Here is a 26,386-nt window from a genome sequence, read left to right on the forward strand (position 1 = left end):
CAAGAGTCAATGAAGATGTAATATTTCCGCGTTCAAACAAATGGGAACTTGGAAATCTCCAACTTCTGACTTCAGTGCGTTCAAGACAAATTAAAATTAAAATTAAATTTAAAAAAGAGCTCCGAGTGAAAAATATTTTATCGGTCAACCAACTCAGGAATTCTGAAAAATAAAATAAAAACGTAATAGGTCTTATACTGTATACTGCACATTCAATTATACATATCATATCACCTTGTATGTATGAGCTTGTATGTATGAGTTTCAGGGTATGTTTGTTTTTAATAAATCTTAATGATTGCACAAAAATATCAAGCTCTCTTTCAAAAATCAATAATAAGGGGGTAATCTTCAAAAATCTACATTTGTGTATAAAGAATTTGGCTAATACAATTAAATTATTGACTAGGAAATTGAAATCATTATCATTTTGGAATAAACCAAATTTGACGTCATTGTGTGTGAAATTGGCCAAATTAATATTCTTTGAAAATAATAAATAATGTACCTCCACTCAGAAAGTAATATGATCACAGCAAAACAAAATATGACCCTACAAGGATTGGGGCTTCAATATTATTGATTTTGAATCAATGAATGGTATGTTGAAACTAAAGTGGTTACAGTCTTTCCTCTGTAATATGGATGGCCTGTGGTTCAGTGTCCCTGCTTCCATCTTTAAAAAGATTGGAGGAATATATTTATTGCTTAGATGTGACTTTAATATTAACACATTACCTGTGAAACGTTCTGCATTTCACCAACAAGTTATTGTATTGGAAATTGGCATATAAACACAACTTCACTCCACATAACACACCGACGATATGGAATAATAAGTGTATTATGTGCCTTAACGAGCCCATATTCTTTGAAGAATGCATAAATAAAACTACTCGGCTTTTCTAGAGCTCCGACTTTCCGACCTGAAGTTCACTGACGTCATAATTTGACCCCGTTCAGAGTTCTCATGCCTCGTTCAAAACAACTGGGAACTCGGAAATCATGACGTCAGTGATCATCAGGTCGGAAAGTCAGCGCTCTAGAAAGAGGCCCGAGTTCCCTAGTTGGAATTTAGAGTTGAATGACCGTTCATATATATTTTTCCAAGTCGGAGCTCGTTTTTTTCCGAGTTCCCAGTTATTTTGAACGCGGTACTAGTTGTCTTGAAAGCACATTTTAGCCAGAGGTGCGTTGAGCCCTGGGCTGTATTCAGTACGTGTTTAGGTTCTGGAACGTTCAATAGAACGGAAACGGTGCTGTACTGAACGACCAGTTAAAAAATGGGGAGTGGTTGGGGAACACTGTCAGCATGGCCACTACCCTTTAAAAATGTCACTCGTTGCTTCAAGCTACACCTCGCCACGCCCACCAAACGGTAGCAAACGTACCTGAAAGTCTGTTCAAGAACGTACAATGACGTTTTGGGGAAACGTGTCGTTCAGTACAAGCCGTTCCGCAACAGCTATTACGTTCCACTCCTTTTGCCACTACTGTCACTTGACGGCAAGGAGCGGAATGTTTTCCACTCGTCATTTGAAAAATGACAGGAGTGGCAAGGAGTGGAATGTAACCTAAAAAGACTGGTACCCAGACTTGCTGTAATATGCGGTCTGTTCATGGTGCAAAGTTACAGAACATTAAAATAGAATGAGTGTGTTGTCCATCAGGAAGAATTGCAAAGTGTTCGAAAACAGATCGATACTTTTTTTTTAAATTAACAAGCATCAAATGCAAACAATACATGCAATTATACAAAATGTAAAACAAATACAGTATATACATACAGTGCCTTCAGAAAGTATTAATATCCCTTGACTTATTCCGCATTTTGTTGTTACAGAGTGATTTCTTTCTCACCCATCTACACACAATACCCCATAATGACAAAGTGCAAACATGTTTTTAGAATTTTTTTGCAAATGTATTGAAAATGAAATACAGAAATATCTCATTTACATAAGTATTCACACCCCTGTGTCAATACATGTTAGGGAAAGGAACAGGGGATACCTAGTCAGTTGCACAACTGAATGCATTCAACCGAAATGTGGCTTCTGCATTTAACCCAAGCCCTCTGAATCATAGAGGTGCTGGGTGCTGCCTTAATCGACATCCACATCATCGGCGCCTGGGGAGCAGTTGTTGTTGGGGGTTAACTTCCTTGCTCAAGGAATCACCTTTGGCAGTGATCACAGCTGTGAGTCTTTCTGGGTAAGTCTCTAAGAGCTTTCCATACCTGGATTGTACAATATTTGCCCATTATTCTTTTCAAAATTCTTCAAGCTCTGTCAAATTGGTTGTTGATCATTGCTAGACAACCATTTTCAAGTAATGCCATAGATGTTCAAGCAGATATACGTCAAAATTGTAACTCGGCCACTCAGGAACATTCACTGTCTTCTTGGTAAACAACTCCAGTGTAGATTTGGCCTTGTGTTTTAGGTTATTGTCCTGCTGAAAGGTGAATTCTTCTCCCAGTGTCTGGTGGAAAGCAGACTGAACCAGGTTTTCCTCAAGGATTTTGCCTCCCCAGTCCTTAACGATTACAAGGATACCCAAAACCTGATGCAGCCACCACTATGCTTGAAAATATGGAGAGTGGTACTCAGTAATGTGTTGTATTGGATTTGCCCCAAACATAACACTTTGTATTCAGGACAAAAAGTGAATTGCTTTTACAAATGTTTTGCATTATTACTTTATTGCCTTGTTGCAAACAGGATGCACGATTTTGAATATGTTTATTCTGTCAATTAGGTTAGTATTGTGGAGTAACTACAATGTTGTTGATCCATCTTCTGTTTTCTCCTATCACAGCCATTAAACTCTGTAACTGTTTTCAAGTTACCATTGGCCTCATGGTGAAATCCCTGAGCAGTTTCTTTCCTCTCCGGCAACTGAGTTAGAAAGGACACCTGTATTTTTGTAGTGACTGGGTGTATTGATACACCATCCAAAGTGTAATTAATAACTTCACCATGCTCAAAGGGATATTCAATGTCTGCTTTTCTTTTTGTTTTACCCCTCTACCAATAAGTGCCTTTCTTTGTGAGGCATTGGAAAACCTCCCTGGTCTTTGTGGTTGAATGTGTGTTTGAAATTCACTGCTCGACTGAGGGACCTTACAGATAATTGTATGTGTGGTGTACAGAGATGAGGTAGTCGTTCAAAAATCACGTTAAACACTATTACTGCACACAGAGTGAGTCCATGCAACTTATTATGTGACTTGTTAAGCACATTTTTACTCCTGAACTTATTTAGGCTTGCCAGAACAAAGGGGTTGAATACTTATTGACTCAAGACGTTTCAGCTTCTCATTTTTAATTGATTTGTAAAAATGTCCAAAAACATAATTCCACTTTGACATAATGAGGTATTGTGTGTAAACCAGTGACAAAAAAATCTAATTTAATCTATTTTAAATTCAGTCTGTAACACAACAAAATGTGGAAAAAGTCAAGGGGTGTGAATACTTTCTGAAGGCACTGTTTATGTGGGATGCAGCAGTAGGGACACGTTACACAAATTACAAATATTTTTCCTTCTTCTTCTTCTTCTTCTTCTTCTTTGGTATTATGGCGGATCATATAGATGTGGGATTCAGCGGTAGGGAGGGCTCCAGTCCTGCCTGTAGTAGCGGGGGTAGCCAGTGGGAGGCGCAGTTCACCACACTGGCACCTCTCCGTTTTGGACTGTTTTGTTCCAGAACCCCCTCGTGGCATGAAAAATCATTTTCACTTTTTGCAATGTAAAAATTATAATAAAAGCAATCAAAGTTCATTCGAGTTGACTCTTTGTTAATGATCCTGCCCCCACAAAAAATACCGTTATGTGAAAAAGTAAATAAAAAAAGTTGTTTCATTCCGCCGTCAAACTACAGTATTGAAGTCTGGAATGACACGTTACACAAATTACAAATATTTGTCTTCTTCTTCTTTGGTATTATGGCGGATCATATAGATGTGGGATTCAGCAGTAGGGAGGGCTCCAGTCCTGCCTGTAGTAGCGGGGGTAGCCAGTAGGAGGCGCAGTTCACCACACTGAGCACCTCACACAACAGTCCACACAACTCCTCTCGAGTTAGCGTTCTCTTGCTCTGCTGCTCTGGCCTGGAGATGCTCCTGTTCAACTGCTCTGGTCTGGGTATGCCCCTGTGTTGGAAGATGTAGCACTGAGATATAATAAGAACTGGAGACTGCTTCCAAATGTCCGACTGTTGTTTTCAAGGTAATCTACTCACGTTCGCATACACCGATTTACGGACCGCCTATATCCGGATCAACATCAGTAGCACTCAGTGTTCACAGGGAGCTGCGCGAGCAGTGATGACGTCATCACGTCACTCAAAAACATGGCAGACATTGGATTCATATAAAATGAGTAATGAAAAAAAAAATCAGCCTCAGCGACAATTATTTGAATAATTAAATGGATGTTTTGTGCACAAAGTTGATGACTAAAGTGTCTTATTAGGAATTTTCAAATCTCACTTCTCTATGTGGCCATTTATGGAAATGGTCTTTCTGTTAAACTGCAGTACTGAAGCAAAACTGTAGGAGCAGTCGAAACCATGCTTCTAGACCGGAACCCTGGCCCCTTTGGGACGTGCTGCAGCTCCTCTGAGTGACAATTGACCCTTTGCTAAGCCCCGCCCCCCTTGGTTACTGTTGCATCCTCTGACAACATTTTCCCGGGAAGCTCCAATTCCCCATTCAACCACTGGCGAAATCCCCTCACAATGATTTCAAACTGTGTTTCTAATGCACCATGAAATTAAACACATACTATCAATTGCTAATCAGGAAGCTCTTGGGTATATTGTGGTGGACTGTCATTACAATTGCTTCACAGGAACCTGGAAAAATGATGTTTGTAGCGTATCTAGCCACTGAATGGCTCTGAATTCACTGTCAGCATGCAGTCAAAGCTATAACTACTTTTGGAGCTAACTAGTGCTCTCAAATCACATCCTGATGTCAACAGCAGATGGGAGTTGTATTCATAACATCACTAACTTAGCCAGCCAACATACATGTTAAGTGTATTAAGTTATATTAAGTGGCTGGCTAGCTAGCTAGCGTTAGCAACGGTTTGTGGTCAATTAGACACAGCTAGCCAACCAGCTGAACTAGCAAACAATGTAACATACATTATAATTTCGGATTCGAAAAAGACTCCAAAAGGCTCTGCATTTCAGGAATCACAGTAGCAAGTACTTCTGGTGCACTGTTAAATTCTTTAGCCATTTAAATATAGATTTAAATGGCATAACAGTGTGTGTGTGTGTGTGTGTGTGTGTGTGTGTGTGTGTGTCTAAGTGTCCATGCTGCGCGGCCAGGTACAGCGCCGACTGACCCGCATCTGTCCGAGAGTTCACGTAGGCAAGGCAACCGAGGGAGGAGCTTGCTGCAAAGAGCCAATGGAAAGAGCAACCACTTTAGACTACTGAGATGCACTTGTAGGTGCCAGGTGCAGATACAAAGACAAAGACAGGAAGTTCCCTGCCCTCTCTTATCTCAAACCAGCAGCAATGATTAGCTCACGTACACATTCAGTGTTGCCGGCGGCTGCAGCCTCATGGAGGGTGTTCCAGCCACGGTCACACCAGCTGTCCACACTTCGGCCCATCTGGACCATAGACAACACACGGCTGACATCCCCCTCACGTGCTGCCGCGGCGAGGCTGGTCAGTGTGTCGCTGTAACGGTCGGTAACGACCATCTTCATCTCCCTGAACAACTCTGAATAAATAGAGGAAAAATGGTGAGAGGGTGAAAAGTGCATGGGGTTTGAGAAGAGAGGTAGAAGAACGGGTGGGAAGAGATGGATTGGGAGAGATTGGGAGAGGGAAGAGAGGAGGGATCAGAGAAGATGGGCATGATGGGATGAGACAGAACATTAGTGGAAGGAGTGGGGAGAGAGGAAAGGAGAGGGTGCATCTCATAATAGAGTAACTCACTTTGTAATAATAGAGTCTAATAGAGTAACTCATGTAGTTACTTCTCTCTAGCTAGAAGAAGGAGCTGGTAAACAAAAGCATCTCGGTCACACACATTATAATCTCTAGTCAGATTAAATAAGGGCTAGTCCTGGCTAAAGTAACAGGTAAATACCGGTAGCTAGCTAATATGAATATACCATCTAGGAATGGGGTTCGATCCCCGGGACCACCCATACGTAAAAATGTATGCACACATGACTGTAAGTCGCTTTGGATAAAAGCGTCTGCTAAATGGCATATTATTATTATTATTATTACTAGCTAGCTAGCTAGCAGTAACAGCAAAGACAGTACAGTATGAAGATGGGCTAAAACTGCTTCGCCAATAGAAATCCCTCATCACACTTGTAGGCCATGTCATGGCAACGTTGGCTAGCAAAGCTCATGTGTAGAAACACGTCATCGGGTCTAATGGTCGTCTCGGGCCGAACTGCGCATGTGCAGGCCGTAAAATCAAAGGCACTCCTTTGATATAAAGTTGTTTTTGACAAAAATGAAAATGTGTCAGTTTGTCACTTTCACGAGGTTGGAGTAATAACATGTTCAACTACTTAAGGCATTGGCTCAAATCTAGGTTGTGCCTTTAGATTTTGAGAAAATTAACAACTAAGGAATAATATTTCACTTCTCTCATTGACCTCTCAAACCCCAAACCCCGGCCTGGTCTGTTTGGTCTGATTCACAAGCTTTCCAGGAAGTCTCACAATGTTGCACTTCTGGGTTTAGAAACTCTGTGGTAACAGGAATGCACGACCGCATTTTGAGTCTAAAGAAGTGACGTTTGGCTATGAAAATTATTCTCTCACACTTGTAAAAGTTCATATGAATTAAATAATAAAGGTTTGAAGCAGTTTACCTTAACTAGAAGTCTCCCGCTTTTAACAGCTGTGTGTGGCTTGCAACGTCAACAAAACACTTTGAGCCGCTTCCATACACCACTTCATCTTCTTCTTTGGTATTATGGCAGTCCGCAAACAAATTAGGTATTTTGGAATTTTATTAGGATCCCCATTAGCTGTTGCGAAAGCAGCAGCTACTCTTCCTGGGGTCCACACAAAACATGTGTAGTGTATTAAGATTATGTCTTTGTTAAATGTTTTTCATGAAGAAATGGAATGTTGTTTATGTTAGTATATGTTTTAGTGTAACGTCACGTACAACAGACAGGAAGTGTGTTGTAGACAGGGGAGACTGGTGATTGGCCAGAAGAGGGAGCATCATTGTTTATAAATAGGGGGGAAAACGAAGGAGAGGGCAGAGCGGCCATGACAATCTAGGACGCCGTTCTCCGGACACCGCAGGTCTGTAATTTATGCTGTAACCTCGTGATTTTAATAAAAGCCTCTAACACGGTGCAGCTTGAACGGACTCTTTGTTGACAGCAATAATGGCCACCATTCACCCGATACGATACATGAAACATGACATAATACAAAACATTAATAGAAATGAAGGACAGAACTACATCAATTTTTAAAAGGCACACGTAGCCTACATATCAATACATACACGTAGAATATCTAGGTGAAATAGGGGAGAGGCGTTGTGCCGTGAGGTGTTGCTTCATCAGTTTTTTAAAAACAGGTTTGCTGTTCATTTCAGCAATATGAGATGGAAGGAAGTTCCATGCAGTAATGGCTCTATATAATACTGTACGCTTGTTTTTCAGCAGCAGGGACTGGGAGACTAGTCAGGATCGAGGGAAAGATGAACTGAGCAAAGTACAGAGAGATCCTTGAGTGGCCCAGCCAGAGCCCGGACTTGAACCCGATCTAACATCTCTGGAGAGACCTGTAAATAGCTGTGCAGCGACGCTCCCCATCCAACCTGACAGAGCTCGAGAGGATCTGCAGAGAAGAATGGGAGAAACCAAATACATAGCTGCCTCAATTACCTCATACCCCTGCACATCGACTCAGAACTGGTACTTCCTGTATACATCCATGTTATTTTTACTCGTTATTGTTATTCATTATTCACTATTTAAATTTGGTATATCTTTTTTTTAAACTCTACATTGTTGGAAAAGAACCTGTAAGTAAGTGTCACGCCCTGATTTATGGGACTCTTGTCCGGCCCGGCCCGGCCCGTTCCCGCTCCCCGCACGTCACTGTTAGTCTGCAGAGCATGTGACAAATACCATTTTACGACGCATGTGACAAATACCAAGCATGCGACAAATACAACTGTATTTTATTTTATTTATAGTGTTATCTCTCAAATACATTACATTTCAAAGTCACAGTGCAGCAGTCGCAAAGTTTACCAAAGAAGTCCACCATTCGATTAGTCACAGTGTCAAAACTATTTTGCGTCAGATTTTAACAATAATATAAATAGAAAGTGAGCCATCACATTAGAGGTAACCTAACCATTGACATTGTGCCAAGATTATTCATACAACAAGAGTAAGAACAACTAATATACTCTCTGGAAATATATAACAAATATTCAACTTTCATTTAGAAAAGTAATTTCCAGATCTAGTGAGGTTTCTTGTCACCTTATGAGGATTTATGTTTATTTTTCCATTGCTTCTTGCATTCTAAATCTTCTCAGGCTTGACAGAGAAAACTGACCACCGACAAATTGATCACTGTTCAACAACAGGAGTTACTGTGAAACGGCTGAGGGGTGCTACATCAGTGTTTGGAGGTGTTTTAGAGGGAGAGGAGCTTTTCAGTGGCAACGGCTCTCCAGGTCCAACAAGCAGTACCACATTCTCCTTCTTCGACAGCCAGAAGGCTGGGTAGAGGGGCTCCAGAAACGCAGCCTTGTATTTGTGGATGAGGGTCATGCCGACGGCGTCATCCACCCCATAGAAAGCCAGTAAGCCACGGCTATAGTCCACGTAGACCCCAATACGTGTGAACTTGTCCAGTCTCAGAGGTGTCTCCACATCACCGTGCCAGGCAGAGAAGGTACGTCCGTTCCATTGGAGGCACCATGAGAAGTCATTGCCGGTGATGCAGCTGTTACTTTCCGAACCCTTGCGGTCGATGCTCTTGTAGGTGAGTCCAACATGCGTGCCCTCACCGCTCACGTCCACCTCGAAGTAGTGTCGGCCGACATAGAAGCTCTCTGTGGCCAGTACCTGGCGCCAGTTCTCAAAGCGTTCAGGGACATCGGGGTACGGGTGTTGCCAGGGTGTGGTGTTGGTCACCTTCCTGTTTTCTTCAGTCAGACGCAGGAACTTATGGGCCGTGTCTGCGTCAAAACTCACGGGATTGGCATCTGCACAGCGTGAGAGAGAACAACATAACAGAACATGAGAAAAGCAGAGCAGGATCAACAGCTTAGGCAAGGCCAACTTTACAGATTCAAAAACAACAATTACGTTATACAAGGATTTTGATATTTTCTACAGAATATTATGATAACCTTGAAGTACTACCGTAAAATATATTCAAGTGATTTGAAGCATTGTTTTGTTTCTGTATGGATGACCTCAATACGATAGAAGACACTCACATTTTAGAAAGTCATCCCGTGTCTTTGGGTCTGGAACATCCATGTTCTGTTTGGCTGCGATTATTTCATGGGCTGTTGTCTTTATCCCCATCATGTCTGAAGAGTAGAGAGAGAGAAATGGAACATGTTTTATGGTCATAAATAATCACATTAGCCTACTTCACTTTTTTAACTCACAAGCATGAAGTTTTAATTTGATTGTAGCCATTTATTTTTTGAAGAAAGAAAGAACACATTGCTACATAGTATTACAATGACAACATCCCCATGACACTCAAACTGGTGACTCACACTGCTCACAGCTGGGTTTCCCTCTAGCGACAGAGCCCTAGATTAGAGGCTCTTAACTATTTTTATCTCTCTGACTCCAGTCTACTCCAGTCTACCAGTCTACCAGTCTACTCCAGTCTACCAGTCTACCAGTCTACTCTAGTCTACCAGTCTACCAGTCTACCAGTCTACCAGTCTACTCCAGTCTACCAGTCTACTCCAGTCTACCAGTCTACTCTAGTCTACCAGTCTACTCCAGTCTACCAGTCTACCAGTCTACTCCAGTCTACCAGTCTACTCTAGTCTACCAGTCTACTCCAGTCTACTCCAGTCTACCAGTCTACTCCAGTCTACCAGTCTACACCAGTCTACCAGTCTACTCCAGTCTACCAGTCTACTCCAGTCTACCAGTCTACTCCAGTCTACCAGTCTACCAGTCTACTCCAGTCTACCAGTCTACCAGTCTACTCCAGTCTACCAGTCTACCAGTCTACTCCAGTCTACCAGTCTACTCCAGTCTACTCCAGTCTACCAGTCTACTCCAGTCTACCAGTCTACCAGTCTACTCCAGTCTACCAGTCTACTCCAGTCTACCAGTCTACTCCAGTCTACCAGTCTACTCCAGTCTACCAGTCTACCAGTCTACACCAGTCTACCAGTCTACCAGTCTACTCCAGTCTACCAGTCTACTCCAGTCTACCAGTCCACTCCAGTCTACCAGTCTACTCCAGTCTACCAGTCTACTTCAGTCTACCAGTTGTAACAAGGGCTCTACACATATGAAAACTGTCTGAAGGATACCTCAGGTCTGTAGACAAGTTTAAACACACCCAGGTAGGGAGTCCATAGATTCTCTTTGTATCTGGGGAACAAAGCTCAGGTGTTGTTCTTTCTCCTAACACACCATCACTTCCTCTCTACTTTCTATGTTTCTCTGTCTATCTAATAGAACTCTACTGAAGAGTAGAGAGAGAGAAATGGAACATGTTTTATGGTCATAAATAATCACATTAGCCTACTTCACTTTTTAACTCACAAGCATGAAGTTTAAATTTGATTGTAGCCATTTATTTTTTGAAGAAAGAAAGAACACATTGCTACATAGTATTACAATGACAACATCCCCATGACACTCAAACTGGTGACTCACCCTGCTCACAGCTGGGTTTCCCTCTAGCGAAGGACAGCCCTAGATTAGAGGCTCTTAACTATTTTTATCTCTCTGACTCTGTCACACCCTGGCTCTGGGACTCATTATGTTGAGCCAGGGTGTGTTCATTTCTATGTGTGTATTTCTATGTTGGTGTTCATTCTAGTTTGTTGTATTCTATGTTTGCCTGAGTGACTCCCAATCAGAGGCAACGAGTGTCAGCTGTTGGCTGGTTGTCTCTGATTGGGAGCCATATTTAAACTGTATGTTTTCCCTTTGTGGTTGTGGGTTTTTGTTCCGTGTTCGGTCATTGATACCGTGGACGTCACGAGTCGTTTCTTGTTTTGTTTCGTGCTTTAACTAATTAAAGTCATGTTTGTTCATCACGCTGCGCCTTGGTCTACTCCTTACCTCGACCTTGACAGACTCCAGTCTACTCCAGTCTACCAGTCTACCAGTCTACTCCAGTCTACCAGTCTACTCCAGTCTGCCAGTCTACTCCAGTCTACCAGTCTACTCCAGTCTACCAGTCTACCAGTCTACTCCAGTCTACCAGTCTACTCCAGTCTGCCAGTCTACTCCAGTCTACCAGTCTACCAGTCTACCAGTCTACTCCAGTCTACTCCAGTCTACCAGTCTACTCCAGTCTACCAGTCTACCAGTCTACCAGTCTACTCCAGTCTACCAGTCTACTCCAGTCTACCAGTCTACTCCAGTCTACCAGTCTACACCAGTCTACCAGTCTACCAGTCTACTCCAGTCTACCAGTCTACTCCAGTCTACCAGTCTACTTCAGTCTACCAGTTGTAACAAGGGCTCTACACATATGAAAACTGTCTGAAGGATACCTCAGGTCTGTAGACAAGTTTAAACACACCCAGGTAGGGAGTCCATAGATTCTCTTTGTATCTGGGGAACAAAGCTCAGGTGTTGTTCTTCCTCCTAACACACCATCACTTCCTCTCTACTTTCTATGTTTCTCTGTGACCAGCGTGAGGGATGCCTGAACCGCAACCGCAAGCATAGCCTCCCGAGTGGCGCAGTGGTCTAAGTCACTGCATCGCAGTGCTAGCTGTGCCACTTGAGATCCTGGTTCGAATCCAGGCTCTGTCGTAGCCGGCCGCGACCGGGAGACCCATGGGACGGCGCACAATTGGCCCAGCATCGTCCAGGGTAGGGGAGGGAATGGCCGGCAGGGATGTAGCTCAGTTGGTAGAGCATGGCGTTTGCAACGCCAGGGTTGTGGGTTCGATTCCCATGGGGGGCCAGTATAAAAAATAATGTATGCACTCACTAACTGTAAGTCGCTCTGGATAAGAGCGTCTGCTAAATGACTAAAATGTAATCTGTCTTTTTACCACAATCGTGTGAGACTGGCAGAGGCTTGCCGCCAGCCACTATGGCAGTTTGCCTCTGCCAACCAGATGGTGACTGCACTCACCATTTTTGCAGGTCGCTTTGAGTGTCTCTATGTAGTTGGACAGCAGCATCTCACACAGCTCCTGTGTGGAGGTAACAATCTCTCTGCTGAAGGAGTTGAGCTGGTCCATGAGGCCGATGTAGACCCCAGGTAGGGTGAAGTCGGAGCTGTCCTTCTTCCACTCGGAGTACTCCTGTAAAACACACAACACATCCCCGTTCACTATTTTCTACCCAGTTGGAAATGACTGATGAAGTATCGTTAATGGCGTCCTGTCCAGGGGGTGTACTTGTACATCAAGCTGCCTCACACTACAGAAACAGGTGATAGGTGCCTGCCCCTATGGGCTGTTCTGGCTCGGACAAGGCTTACTTGTCCAAGGCTTACTTACTTATTGTTAATGGCAACCTGAGTGAATACTAATGATAAAACATGGCTCGGGTAAAACATTAGGTTAGTTTCTACCTGTGGAGGCTGGTGGGAGGAGCTATAGGAGGACAGGCTCTCTGTAATGGCTGGAATGGAATTAATGGAATGGAGTCAAACGTGGTTTCCATATGTTTGATGTGTTTGTTACCATTACAAGGAGCCCCTCTTCCTATAGCTCCTCCCACCAGCCTCCACTGGTTTCTACTTTAATCATGTTTCAGTGAAGAGAGCAGCACATACGCAGCTCAGGTTTGTTAATAACACTATTGAGTCACTTGGCAATGTCCGACACCACAACACAACCAACACCGAATCCACCAGACCAGAGAAAACCATCTTACCTCTAGGAGAGTCCACCTCAGTCATGTTTCATGATTAAAGTGAATACGTATGATAGCAGCACTGTGGCTTGTGTCAAGGTTGATGAGAACCACCTTAGGTCAGTGAATAACCCTAATGAGTGGCACAACAACCTTTATCAGAGTCCATGGTTAACCACCAAATAGATGTTGTACCTGTTAAGTTAGGCTACTGTATGTGCCGAAACGACTTCAAAACCAACCACCATGAGAACCACCTTAGGTCAGTGAATAAAACTACTGACTTGACACCGCCTCCATCTCAGTCTCAATCCATCATAAAACCACCAGACCAAGTAAGAACTTACCTGTAAGAAGTCCACGTCATTCTTGTTCTTGTAGAGCTTCTCCACCTGAGCCCGTGTCTTCTTCAGCTCAGTGCACCTCTGCTCCAGGTGTACCTTGATCCCCTCGGCCTGTCTCAAAGCCTGCTTCTCCTCTCCCTCCAGGATCTCCGTCACCTTCAGGTCCAGGTTTAAAGTTTATTTGAAAATCTTGGTTTATATGCAGGTTGTGCAGAAATAAACATAACAAAAAACATACAGTGCATAAAACATACATCAAATGTGATGTCATACAATATGTATTTTTTTTAAAAGCAGGTAAAAAGAATAGATCAGCCTAAATATACAACAGCTAGGCATTTCACTTCATCAATAAATAGGATTACCTCTCTCTTGGCCCGCTCCACCGCAGCCTGGAGCTTCGTAAACTGGTTCTCGATCACCTCACGGACCTCTGTCACTGAATTCTGCATAGGGAGATGGGGGAGATATGGGCATAGGGGAATGGGGGAGATATGGGGATATGGGGATGGGGGAGATATGGGGATGGGGGAGATATGGGGATGGGGGAGATGGGGGAGATATGGGGATGGGGGAGATGGGGGAGATATGGGAGATGCCAGAGATGTTTTCAGGGCAGTTTCATAACTGTGTACACACTAGGTACAGTATATTCAGATATAGGGGCTGAGGTGACAGACAGATAGATAGATAGATAGATAGATAGATAGATAGATAGATAGATAGATAGATAGATAGATAGATAGATAGATAGATAGATAGATAGATAGATAGATAGATAGATAGACAGACAGACAGACAGACAGACAGACAGACAGACAGACAGACAGACAGACAGACAGTGGTCTGATTGAAGTGGCTTTGTCCGTTCTTGTAATTATATTTTCCTGGGGTCCAAACTAATTAAGGCTAAAATAAAATAAAACAGTACATATAATATTATTACACCACTACATATCTACAATACAACATTTATAACACCACCATGCATACGTGTGTGTAGAGTGCTGGCATGTGTGTTTCCTCAGAGTCCGCATCGTCCCATAAAGGTGTCTGTGCTTCAGGTATTGACTGTCTGCTTACACAATCAATCTCTGGGGACAAGGAATGCTACACGGCATGGCGCCAAACCCCAAACAAATGAATTCCTTTTACCACACCTGGGTAAACCTGTCAGGTTGGGGTGGGCGGTTCTAGCTCTTTCATCAGTATTTTTTTTACTGCTTGTAAAATGTTGTGACATGCCTCTGTTTTGTCACTCGGCTGAAGCGATGCTACTCAGCACTTCAGCAGTCACAGAGCTATCAGCCTTTGACATCATCCTTTAAACATGTAACAAGAAGGGCACTGCAGCCTACTGTACCTCAATGGAGACAGTGTTGACTTGGAGTTTGTTGATAGCTTTCTCTGCTGCTGTCACTGTCTTCTCCATCTCCGTTTGCTTATCTTGTAGTTCCCTCTGTCAGGAAGAAAGACAGGAAGAAGGAGAGGAAAATTCAATGACTGCACACATTATAGTCATATTGTTGTCATGCTGAAGCTATGCCTTATTTGAACAATTCTGTTCAACTCATTTATTTGACCAATTTATCTAAACGTTTACAATACAGCTTAGTCACAGGAACAGTGCGTTTTCCTGTCTGTTTCTCTATTGTCAGATATGATCTGATTTCTATGTTATTCTATTGTGGTTTTCAGGGAAGGGATCTGATTCACTACAGTTTGATTCATTGTGTTTCAGTATAGCTAGGGCCTGAATTCCTTAGGAAGGTCCGAGTGACTCTTGAGTTGCAACTGCTACTCATGCTAGAATTTATATCTGTACCAGAGGAGGCTGGTGGGAAGAGCTATGGGAGGATGGGCTCATTGTAGTGGCTGGAATGGAATAAATGGAACGGTATCAAACACATCAAACAAATGGAAACCACATGTTTGTTGCCGTTCCATTGCAGCGGGCTGCATTGCCAGCATGGATTGTAACGCTAGGAGCAGGAGGTGGGCGGTGCCAGGATGATGTGTAGCACACGGGTAAGTTGTTTATCAAGTGAACCATCTATTCTAGGTAACGTCAGCTAGCTAGCTACATATAAATAGGATATTCGTTTTTTTAATGACACAAAAATTAGCTTGATCTGCTAAAAACAACTAAAATGTATGTTAGATACCTTGCTAGTAGCTAAGCCAGCTAGCTAATGAACAGATGTCCAGTCATAAAGAGAGAACAGTGACAATACAAAAACACAATTGCAATGAAATATTAAATGTTATATCACTTGAAAATAATGAAGCAAGTCTTGGTCTAATTTCTATGTTTCCTAACCTCAGATACCTCTGAAAGCTGCTAAACCCTGTCCGCGGATTAAGTTCAGAAAAGAAAGTCCTAAATCCTGGAGAGACTGAAGGGTATATCTCCAATGGGTTATATATGCTATTGGTTTACTGTTAGAATTGGTTGCAGGGGCCTCCCGAGTGGCGCAGCGGTCTAAGGCACTGCATCGCAGTGTTGTGGCTGTGTCATAACCGGCCGTGACCGGGAGTCCCATAGGGCGGCGCAATTGGCCCAGCGTCATCTGGGTTAGGTGGGGCTTTACTTGGCTCATCGCGCTCTAGTGACTTCTTGTGTCGGGCCGGGGCGCCTGCAGGCTGACTTCGGTCGTCAATTGAACAGTGTTTCCTCCGACACATTGGTGTGGCTGGCTTCTGGGTTAAGCCCGTTGCATAAAATAATTGGTTGAAGGACTACAACAATAATGATACAAGTAACAATGCATACAGTGGCTTGCGTTAGTATTCACCCCCCTTGGCATTTTTCCTATGTTGTTGTCTTACAACCTGGAATTAAAATGGATTTTTTTGGGGTTTGTATCATTTGATTTACACAACATGCCTACCACTTTGAAGATGCAAAATATTTTTTCTTGTGAAACAAACAAGAAATAAGACAAAACAACACCTTTTGCAGCAATTACAGCTGCAAGTCTCCTGGGGTATGTCTCTATAAGCTTGGCACATCTAGCCACTGGGATTTTTGCCCATTCTTCAAGGCAAAACTGCTCCAGCTCCTTCAAGTTGGATGGGTTCCGCTGGTGTACAGCAATCTGTAAGTCATACCACAGATTCTCAATTTGATTGAGCTCTGAGCTTTGACTAGGCCAACACCTCTCATCACCCCGAGAACACCATCCCCACAGTTAAGCATGGTGGTGGCAGCATCATGCTGTGGGGATGCTTTTCATCGGCAGGGACTGAGAAACTGGTCAGAATTGAAGGAATGATGGATGGCGCTAAATACAGGGACATTCTTGAGGGAAACCTGTTTCAGTCTTCCAGAGATTTGAGACTGGGGCGGAGGTTCACCTTCCAGCAGGACAATGACCCTAAGCATACTGCTAAAGCAACACTTGAGTGGTTTAAGGGGAAACATTTAAATGTCTTGGAATGTCCTAGTCAAAGCCCAGAACTCAAGCCAATTGAGAATCTGTGGTATGACTTAAAGATTGCTGTACACCAGTGGAACCCATCCAACTTGAAGGAGCTGGAGCAGTTTTGCCTTGAAGAATGTGCCAAGCTTATAGAGACATACACCAAGAGACTTGCAGCTGTAATTGCTACAAAAGGTGGCTCTACAAAGTATTGACTTTGGGGAGGTGAATAGTGATGCACGCTCAAGTTTTCTGTTTTTTTTGTCTTATTTCTTATTTTGCATCTTCAAAGTGGTAGGCATGTTGTGTAAATGAAATGGCAAACCCCCCGAAAAAAAATCAATTTTAATTCCAGGTTGTAAGGCAACGAAATAGGAAAAATGCCAAGGGAGGTGAATACTTTCGCAAGCCACTGTAGCATTTCCATATTCCTCAGCCATTTAAGAGCTAGCCTGATCCCAGATCTGTTTGTGCTGTCTTGCCAACTCCTTATTCCCTATGGTCATTATCAATGACAGAGTTAGCAAAACAACACAAACAGATCTGGGACCAGGCTACTCACTCAACAGCTTGTGTCCTTCCCTCACTTCCTGTTCTGGTCTGAGCACGCTCTCATTGCTCTGAAAAGACAAATATCTTCTTCTACAGAGCGGAACAACAAAGCCGTTCGACCTGTTTGGGCTTAAACAATTTGTAGATGACGCGTGAATGTTAATGATACTTATTATCCTGTATTCATAATTTGGCACAGAGACAAATATCTCACATCACAAAACATTACTTATAACTATTCATATGTTGTGTCTTGTAAATGTAAATGCCGTTATGCTCAGTGAGACAACAGTGAGAACCCTTGAAGGGAAACTGAGACCCAAATCGTGTGTGTAAACTGAATGTCAACAGAATGATCTTGTTTTGATGTTCCCTGAGCCAGCATTAAACAGTAACAAAGAGGTTTGGATAAGTCTGGAGAAATGGCATATCCTGTAGTGTTGTAGATTATCCTGGATCAACACAGACAAGCCGCCTGTTCAAGTTATGTAGTTCCTCAAAAGAGGTATTTGCTTGTGAACACACAAGAAGAACTCTAGGTGAAGAGTAGCCTTCCCTCCTCAGTCATACCTTGAGTTTAGTTCAGCACGTGAGCTTATTGTATCTACATGTGAATTACCAAGGATTCAGCTGATAGTAATTGAGTTGTTGCATGACTATTGTCAATACCGTATGGGTTTTTCAAACATTCCTTGGTTTAGCTATGGGAGTCATAATTTTAAAGTTTTGCAACAACAGCTCATTTGCAAATAACAGATGTGAGCTAAAACCTGGATCTCTGTTTGAGTTAATGATTGAACCTGAGGGTCATGGGTTTTCTCTGTCACTGCACAACACGTCTTTTCAACGTGGATAATTGGGTAATATTTAGTTGAGATGTTGAACAATGAGATTACAACCCAGTGGCGGCTCCTGAAAAAATTCTCAGGGGGGGCAATTTTTCTGATGATTTAGGTGACCTACACACATTTAAAAAAAGATATGTCCAGCAACAACATGAAGACAGGGGCAGCATATAAGTCAATACTGATATACACATTACTTGCTTCAAAAAGGCCTCATGGTTGAATTGGAAATATGTGCACCTGAGCAAGCAGGAGCTTTTGATAGAGGCTACTGAAAACATTGATGCAAGTTATTGGTAATAAGAAATTTTTATAGACTTCCATATTCTGCCCTCTTGTATAGATTTGTGAAAATGAACAGTGATAGACATTTTGCCTGAAAACAGAATTTGAAAATAATTTATAGAAAAGGTAAACACAGCTATCTGTATGGCTTTGTAAATATGAACAACCATATTCTGGCCAATTGTATAGATTTGTAAAAAAAATTGTTTACTTTTTTAAAATGAAAAATAACTATTTTAAACAACATCAACTGTGAACTGATTTGGGCGTGTGTGTGTTAAAGAGACAGACAGGGAGGGACAAAGAGAGAGAGAGGCTACATTACTTGTACTGAAACTGTTCTCTTCTCTCTTTCAATGCAGCAAAGTGGTCAATGACTTTCTCATTGAAATCAGGCATGCTGAGGACTAGTTTACTAGTTACTTTTTAGCTTGCTGCATGATCAAATTCAGCTGATGCGCATAGCAATGCACGTAATGGCCTTTCTTGAAATGCTCACGCACCTTTTGCCTTCTCTCGCCTCATCACACTGGCTCCATCGTAAGCTTGCGCAATGAGTTTGACTTTCACGTCGTCGGCCAAAAGACCGTTCAGTCTCTCCAAAAGCACACTGGCGATTGAGACTGAGGTTGATTCCGAGATGGGAAGGAACTCAAAAAAGCGCTCCTGCACTTTGTGGTTGTCTCTTTGATGTGAACTTCTTTCAAAGAGACAATCGAGTTGCACTGAACGCTATAGCCATCTTGATAGTAGTACGTGAATTGATTGATGCTGCTACCCGCTCTTTTCTTAGTTACGTTCATGGTTACGTTACGTATGACGAAAGCGTGAAGTGCAAGCCCTCAGAAACCCATAGAGATTGTATTGAAAGCTCTGAAATTTGAAAAAAATAGATTTTACATGGGAGTCTATGACAGACTTCTGGGCGATTTTCAACCTGACTGAAATCGCCCCAAAAGGGGGGGGGGGCCATTTGAAGCACGACTTTAGCCTGATTGGACATTTAGTGGCAGTGTGGCACTGTGGCAGATCAGACGTCTAGATTACAACACTGATAACTACTGTTGCCGTGATATAATTGATTAGAAAAAAAATCCCTTCCTTTTCCCGTTTGGCAGTGCGTCGCCCATATCGCCCTATTGAACACACCGCCCCTGTTACAACCTATATTCACTCACTCAAAAAGACAGCCAAAAGTAGGTTGAATTTCCAATGTGTTATCACTATGCCTTCAACCATCTAAAAGCGCAACCAAATTCCAATGGAAAAACAATGTCTGATTTTTGGTTTAGATTAATGTGTTAATACTGTGCTTCATCTAATTGCAGAACGAAATGGCCTGGATTTGAGTTGAGATTACATTAAAAGTACATGGTGATCAATGCTGTTCGAGATTCTGCACAGATTATTACAGCAATTGTGAAGATCTCCAGAGACCTGCAATGACCTTTGCATGCTATCTTGAACACGCATTTATTTCATATAACTTCATATAAGCAGGATAGTGAAAGTGTCTGAAAGATTTTGTCTCATTCTATATGAGTTGGGGGGTGAAGGAATTTGGTGAAGCCCCATCCGATGAATTGTTCTGTTCCTTTTATGAACTGGAGTGAAGGACCTTTGGTGAAACTCCGTCTGAAGCACTGTTTTGTTTATTTCAATTAAGCAGGAGAGTGAAAGTGTCTGTACTGGATGTGCCGGCGTAAATGTGAACCAGGGGTGGTCGGTGACGTTTAAGATGAGGGAGGACAATTTTTTTTTTTTATGAGCATGGCCTTATTTCTATTATAGTATATTGGATAACTGGCATTCATATTCCATTAATCCAGCTCAATGTAAAATCGATAGGTTTAGGCTACTACTGTACATGATACTCAAACCTTCATATCATAACCGCTAACCGCTACACACAGCCTACATTGTTGTCATCATATTAGCTAACGTCATTCTGGTCAACATAGCTACTAGAACTAACGCGTTAATAAACCCGTTACAATCATGCAGTGTAGAGTCAGCAAGCAGTTTAGCAGTTACACTGGCAGGCCCCGGTGGCAATTAATTAATCAAACCAAAAGCTTACCTTGACTTGGAAGAGTTCTGGTGTTGGATAGCCATAGCCAGCTAGCTAACATAGCATCCCTCTATGTTTGAGCCAGGGGTTTATGTAGATTAAACCAGCTAGCTGCGTTCGCTAGCTAAGTGAAAGTGAACGTGAAAAAAAATAACGAAATATAGCTAACTCTCTCTCTCGCTCTTGCGTTTCCTTCATTTTTGAAGAAATTAATTTGTTTAAAACTGTTCAAACTAGCTGTCCTCTGGCTACACAATGGTGCTACCCTACAGATATCATGAAATTGTGGAGAAAAGGGGGTAAAAAAAATGTAATAAAACATTTTACAAAATAAAATCTATGTAGGCTATAGCCTGTGGTAAATGTATGGGCTAATTAAATATAGTGGGATGTTTCAGACTGGTCACTTCCACACCGGCTGGAGTGCTAGAGGTGACTAGAGGTGACTCTTTACTTACAAACATGAGGTGGCCAATTTTCATGTATAACAACGCCACACAATTGATATGGTGTTCTGTAATTTGAGAATGTTGTGGACCTATGCACAAGGTGTTTTCTTTAGATATCAAATCTATGCAAATGTTTGTTTGCTCGTGTATCAACGAATGTGAGAGTGAGAGACAGAGAAACTGAGAGAGAGAAAGGGAGAGAGAAAGGGAGAGAGTAAGAGAGAGGGGGAAAGCATGCACGCAGAAGAGAGAAAGTGCAATACCTCAATGGTTTTGCGTGCCTCTACCACAGCGACAGTGTTGTGTCCCCTGTGGTCCTCTGTCACACAGTCCTGACAGACACACACAGCGTCGGCACAGCAGAACAGGTCCAGGGGCCACTTGTGGGTCTCACAGGTCCGTCTCTCGATGTCCCTCAGCGGCTCCACCAGCCTGTGGTTCTGGAACTTGGAGTTCTCCAGGTGAGGTCTAAGGTGGTCCTCGCAGTAGGACACGAGGCATGTGAGGCAAGACTTGAGGGCGCTGCACGGGCTCGTCTCCATACATGAGTCACACACAACATCATCGGACCCCAATGGCTCTACTTTCATCTCTTCCTTTGATTTCTCTTTTAATTTCTCTTTCACCCCAACCCCCACATCCTCTTTCACTTCCTCTGCAGGCTGTGGAGGGTCACTCCCTTTATCTTCCTGTATCTTTACCTCCTCTGGTTTCTTAGGGTCCTCTGATTCCTTCAGGTCTTCCTGTATCTTTGCCTCCTCTGCTGTCTTTGAATTCTGGGTTTGTATGTCCTTTTTCTCATTTTCTTTGGTTTTGATCACCGGTGGAGACTCAGCCACTATTCCATTCATCGTTCCATTCTGTTCCACAGGTGCCGGTTTAGGCTTGTCAGAGCATTGTAGACACTGGAGGCAGGCCTTACCTTTCTTCCCCAGGCAGGAGGCACAGACTGAGTGGCCACAGGTAGCGGAGTTATCACCCTTGAGAGCACCGGAACACACGGTGCAGCAGAGTTTCTGGTCTGGTTCTGACTGTGGTTTGAGTTCTGTGTCTGCCATAGCTCCCTCTGCCTCTGGCTAACCTGTTAGTTCCTTCCTGGAACCCTGTTCTGTTCTGCTCTGTCTGCCTCTGGCTATCCCGAGTTAGTTCCTGGAGCCTCTAACAAGCCACACCTCAACTATGTGAGCGTTTCAGCTGCATCTCTCATAGTTTCAGCTAACTCCACACACACCCTCCACACACACACACACACACACACACACACACATACACCCGCCCCGAAACAAACACACCCACGTGCCCTCCTCCATGCAAACACTGCCCTCCCTTTTATGTTATTTTGTATCAGATGCCAGCGTAGAAGTAGCAACATGGGTGGAGCTCAGATTGGACACAGAGAGGTGTGGCGTTGCTCTCGTCTCTGTGTAATGTTTTGCTGGAGTTGATGATCATGAGTTGATCATTGATTAGATAACTTGGTCATTGATGGATAACACTTCTATACTATCAGATGATTATACAAAGGGATCAATCAAGCATTGAATTATTAATTGATTCCCCATGTCTTCTCTGATAAGAAACTATGGTATCCTACAAGAGGAATACGCTTGTCGTTTGTATTTCTAAGTGGTTGGCCAATTTCCAAATTCCAAAGTGCAGGGAAATACAATGCAGAGGCAAATATTGATTATTTGAATCTCTGAGTTGATCAAGGCCAGAGCTTTGATTAGAAAGACTGATAGAACACTGCCACCCAGTGACAGAACTCAACAGCATACAGATCAACACAATACAACACGTGGTATTTACTGGCAATAAAATGTGTTCTCATACTACAACATCTCAGCTGGTGAGGTAGCTCACTTTTTAAGGGAAATCTCTTAGAATTAAACATAGCACACTTGCACGGACATGATTAAATAATTTATTTCATATAGACAGTAATTTCAGTGCAAACAAATGTGTGATTTTCTATTGCAGACACTAAAAATGAAACGGCAGGCACACATACCTCAAAAACACCAACACCATCGGTCTATGGTAAACACCAACACCATCGGTCTATGGTAAACACCAACACCAACACCATCGGTCTATGGTAAACACCAACACCATCGGTCTATGGTAAACACCAACACCATCGGTCTATGGTAAACACCAACACCAACACCATCGGCCTATGGTAAACACCAACACCAACACCATCGGTCTATGGTAAACACCAACACCAACACCATCGGTCTATGGTAAACACCAACACCATCGGTCTATGGTAAACACCAACACCATCGGTCTATGGTAAACACCAACACCATCGGTCTATGGTAAACACCAACACCATCGGCCTATGGTAAACACCAACACCATCGGTCTATGGTAAACACCAACACCATCGGTCTATGGTAAACACCAACACCATCGGTCTATGGTAAACACCAACACCATCGGCCTATGGTAAACACCAACACCATCGGTCTATGGTAAACACCAACACCATCGGTCTATGGTAAACACCAACACCATCGGCCTATGGTAAATCGGTCTATGGTAAACACCAACACCATCGGTCTATGGTAAACACCAACACCATCGGTCTATGGTAAACACCAACACCAACACCATCGGTCTATGGTAAACACCAACACCAACACCATCGGTCTATGGTAAACACCAACACCAACACCATCGGTCTATGGTAAACACCAACACCAACACCATCGGTCTATGGTAAACACCAACACCAACACCATCGGTCTATGGTAAACACCAACACCAACACCATCGGTCTATGGTAAACACCAACACCATCGGTCTATGGTAAACACCAACACCATCGGTCTATGGTAAACACCAACACCATCGGTCTATGGTAAACACCAACACCACTCGGTCTATGGTAAACACCAACACCAACACCATCGGCCTATGGTAAACACCAACACCATCGGTCTATGGTAAACACCAACACCATCGGTCTATGGTAAACACCAACACCATCGGTCTATGGTAAACACCAACACCAACACCATCGGTCTATGGTAAACACCAACACCAACACCATCGGTCTATGGTAAACACCAACACCAACACCATCGGTCTATGGTAAACACCAACACCAACACCATCGGCCTATGGTAAACACCAACACCAACACCATCGGTCTATGGTAAACACCAACACCAACACCATCGGTCTATGGTAAACACCAACACCATCGGTCTATGGTAAACACCAACACCATCGGTCTATGGTAAACACCAACACCATCGGCCTATGGTAAACACCAACACCATCGGTCTATGGTAAACACCAACACCATCGGCCTATGGTAAACACCAACACCATCGGTCTATGGTAAACACCAACACCATCGGTCTATGGTAAACACCAACACCATCGGTCTATGGTAAACACCAACACCATCGGTATATGGTAAACACCAACACCATCGGTCTATGGTAAACACCAACACCATCGGTCTATGGTAAACACCAACACCATCGGTCTATGGTAAACACCAACACCATCGGTCTATGGTAAACACCAACACCAACACCATCGGTCTATGGTAAACACCAACACCATCGGTCTATGGTAAACACCAACACCATCGGTCTATGGTAAACACCAACACCATCGGTCTATGGTAAACACCAACACCATCGGTCTATGGTAAACACCAACACCAACACCATCGGTCTATGGTAAACACCAACACCATCGGTCTATGGTAAACACCAACACCATCGGTCTATGGTAAACACCAACACCATCGGTCTATGGTAAACACCAACACCAACGGTCTATGGTAAACACCAACACCATCGGTCTATGGTAAACACCAACACCAACACCATCGGTCTATGGTAAACACCAACACCATCGGTATATGGTAAACACCAACACCATCGGTCTATGGTAAACACCAACACCAACACCATCGGTCTATGGTAAACACCAACACCATCGGTCTATGGTAAACACCAACACCATCAGTCTATGGTAAACACCAACACCATCGGTCTATGGTAAACACCAACACCAACACCATCGGTCTATGGTAAATGCGCTCCTGCCCTGATTAATCTCCTCAGTCAGTTAAAGCCACATTCAGGTTGCGTCCCAAATGGCACCCTATTCCATATAGTGTACTAATTTTGACGAGAGCCCTATGAGCCTTGGTCAAAAGTAGTGCACTACATAAATAATGAGGTGCCATTTCATTCAAGTCACAGCTCTGGACAGAGTAATCATCAAACCCAAACTGTCTATAATGCCATGAAAGTAAAAAGACATCTGTAGCCGGTATCAAAAGGATTTTCAATGACATCACATTGATATTAGCTGTTTAACATTGTTAAAGGTTTATTTTTTTTATTTTTTTATTCCTATGATAGATCACTGTCATGACTGTCCACGAGAATCAAAATAGGTCAGATCAGGTTTGCGATGAATAACTTCAATCAGACCCCCTCTCAAGGGAAGAAGATCTCTCTCTCTCTCCTCAAGATTCACCAAAGGAATGTCTTTGTTTCAACAGACTTTTTCCAGCTGAAACTCTAACACGTTCAACAGAGAAAACTGGAACAATATTTCAAACGTAGAACGTGGGGAATGGTCGGAGGCGATCTATAGAACATTAATATCATTTTGTTATTTTGTGATGTCATTAAAAATGTCATAAAGGAAATACTGTAACTTGGAAAGTATACCCACTACATATTTGACATTGCCATACTATGCGTTGTGCATGTAATATGAAAAATGATGAACATGTTTTTGTTAAAAGAGGGATGTGATTTGAGAAGTTATAAGAGATAATTGTTTTTCATAACTTTGCACAGTTAGTAGTCACCGCCCAAAGTGAGGTCAGAATGCATGCCTGCCTGCCAGAACCGCCCCTTTCGGCCAAAGTGTATTAATGATGGGTTAAAGAAAAAACACATCAGACCAGAAAATCTCAACACGAGGTGAAGAAAATAAACTAAGTAAGGTATCTTCGAAAGTGAATTTAAGTAGGACCATCTGCTACTCTTCTCAAACTGTCGTATTACGCTACTCTCATCACCCCACTGGGGAACCATCGATACGGCTGGCTAGCCTATCTTCAAAGAAGCAACTTCAAGAGCGAATGGAAGGAAAATCAATTCTGTAGTTCTGTTCAGGACTAAATGACAAGTTATCGGAGACCGGACAACTACAAAGAAACACAACAGTAGAAGACTGTTGGAACCATTTCAGACAATAAGAGACTTACAAGCGTGCCGTGAAAAGACCCACCCCCCTTCCAAGGCGGTCCGGTTCACCGAGAGATTCCTGGCGAACCAAGGCATTTCACATAAATACATTCA

At 42.9% G+C, this 26,386-nt stretch overlaps 1 protein-coding gene across 1 annotated transcript; it reads right to left on the reverse strand.

Moving 5' to 3' along the window:
- Positions 1-8,188: 8,188 nt before the first annotated feature.
- Positions 8,189-22,324, reverse strand: LOC121547739 (tripartite motif-containing protein 16). The gene is made up of 7 exons (XM_041859154.2): positions 21,299-22,324; positions 14,775-14,870; positions 13,777-13,857; positions 13,415-13,567; positions 12,340-12,511; positions 9,479-9,574; positions 8,189-9,241 (listed from the first exon to the last, which is right to left on the reverse strand). Exons 1-7 carry the CDS (start codon positions 22,091-22,093, stop codon positions 8,601-8,603), a joined length of 2,034 nt encoding a protein of 677 aa, XP_041715088.2. The 5' UTR covers positions 22,094-22,324; the 3' UTR covers positions 8,189-8,600.
- Positions 22,325-26,386: the final 4,062 nt, after the last annotated feature.

This window comes from Coregonus clupeaformis, chromosome 31 (assembly GCF_020615455.1).
Source record: "Coregonus clupeaformis isolate EN_2021a chromosome 31, ASM2061545v1, whole genome shotgun sequence".
In the NCBI taxonomy this organism is placed as follows: domain Eukaryota; kingdom Metazoa; phylum Chordata; class Actinopteri; order Salmoniformes; family Salmonidae; genus Coregonus; species Coregonus clupeaformis.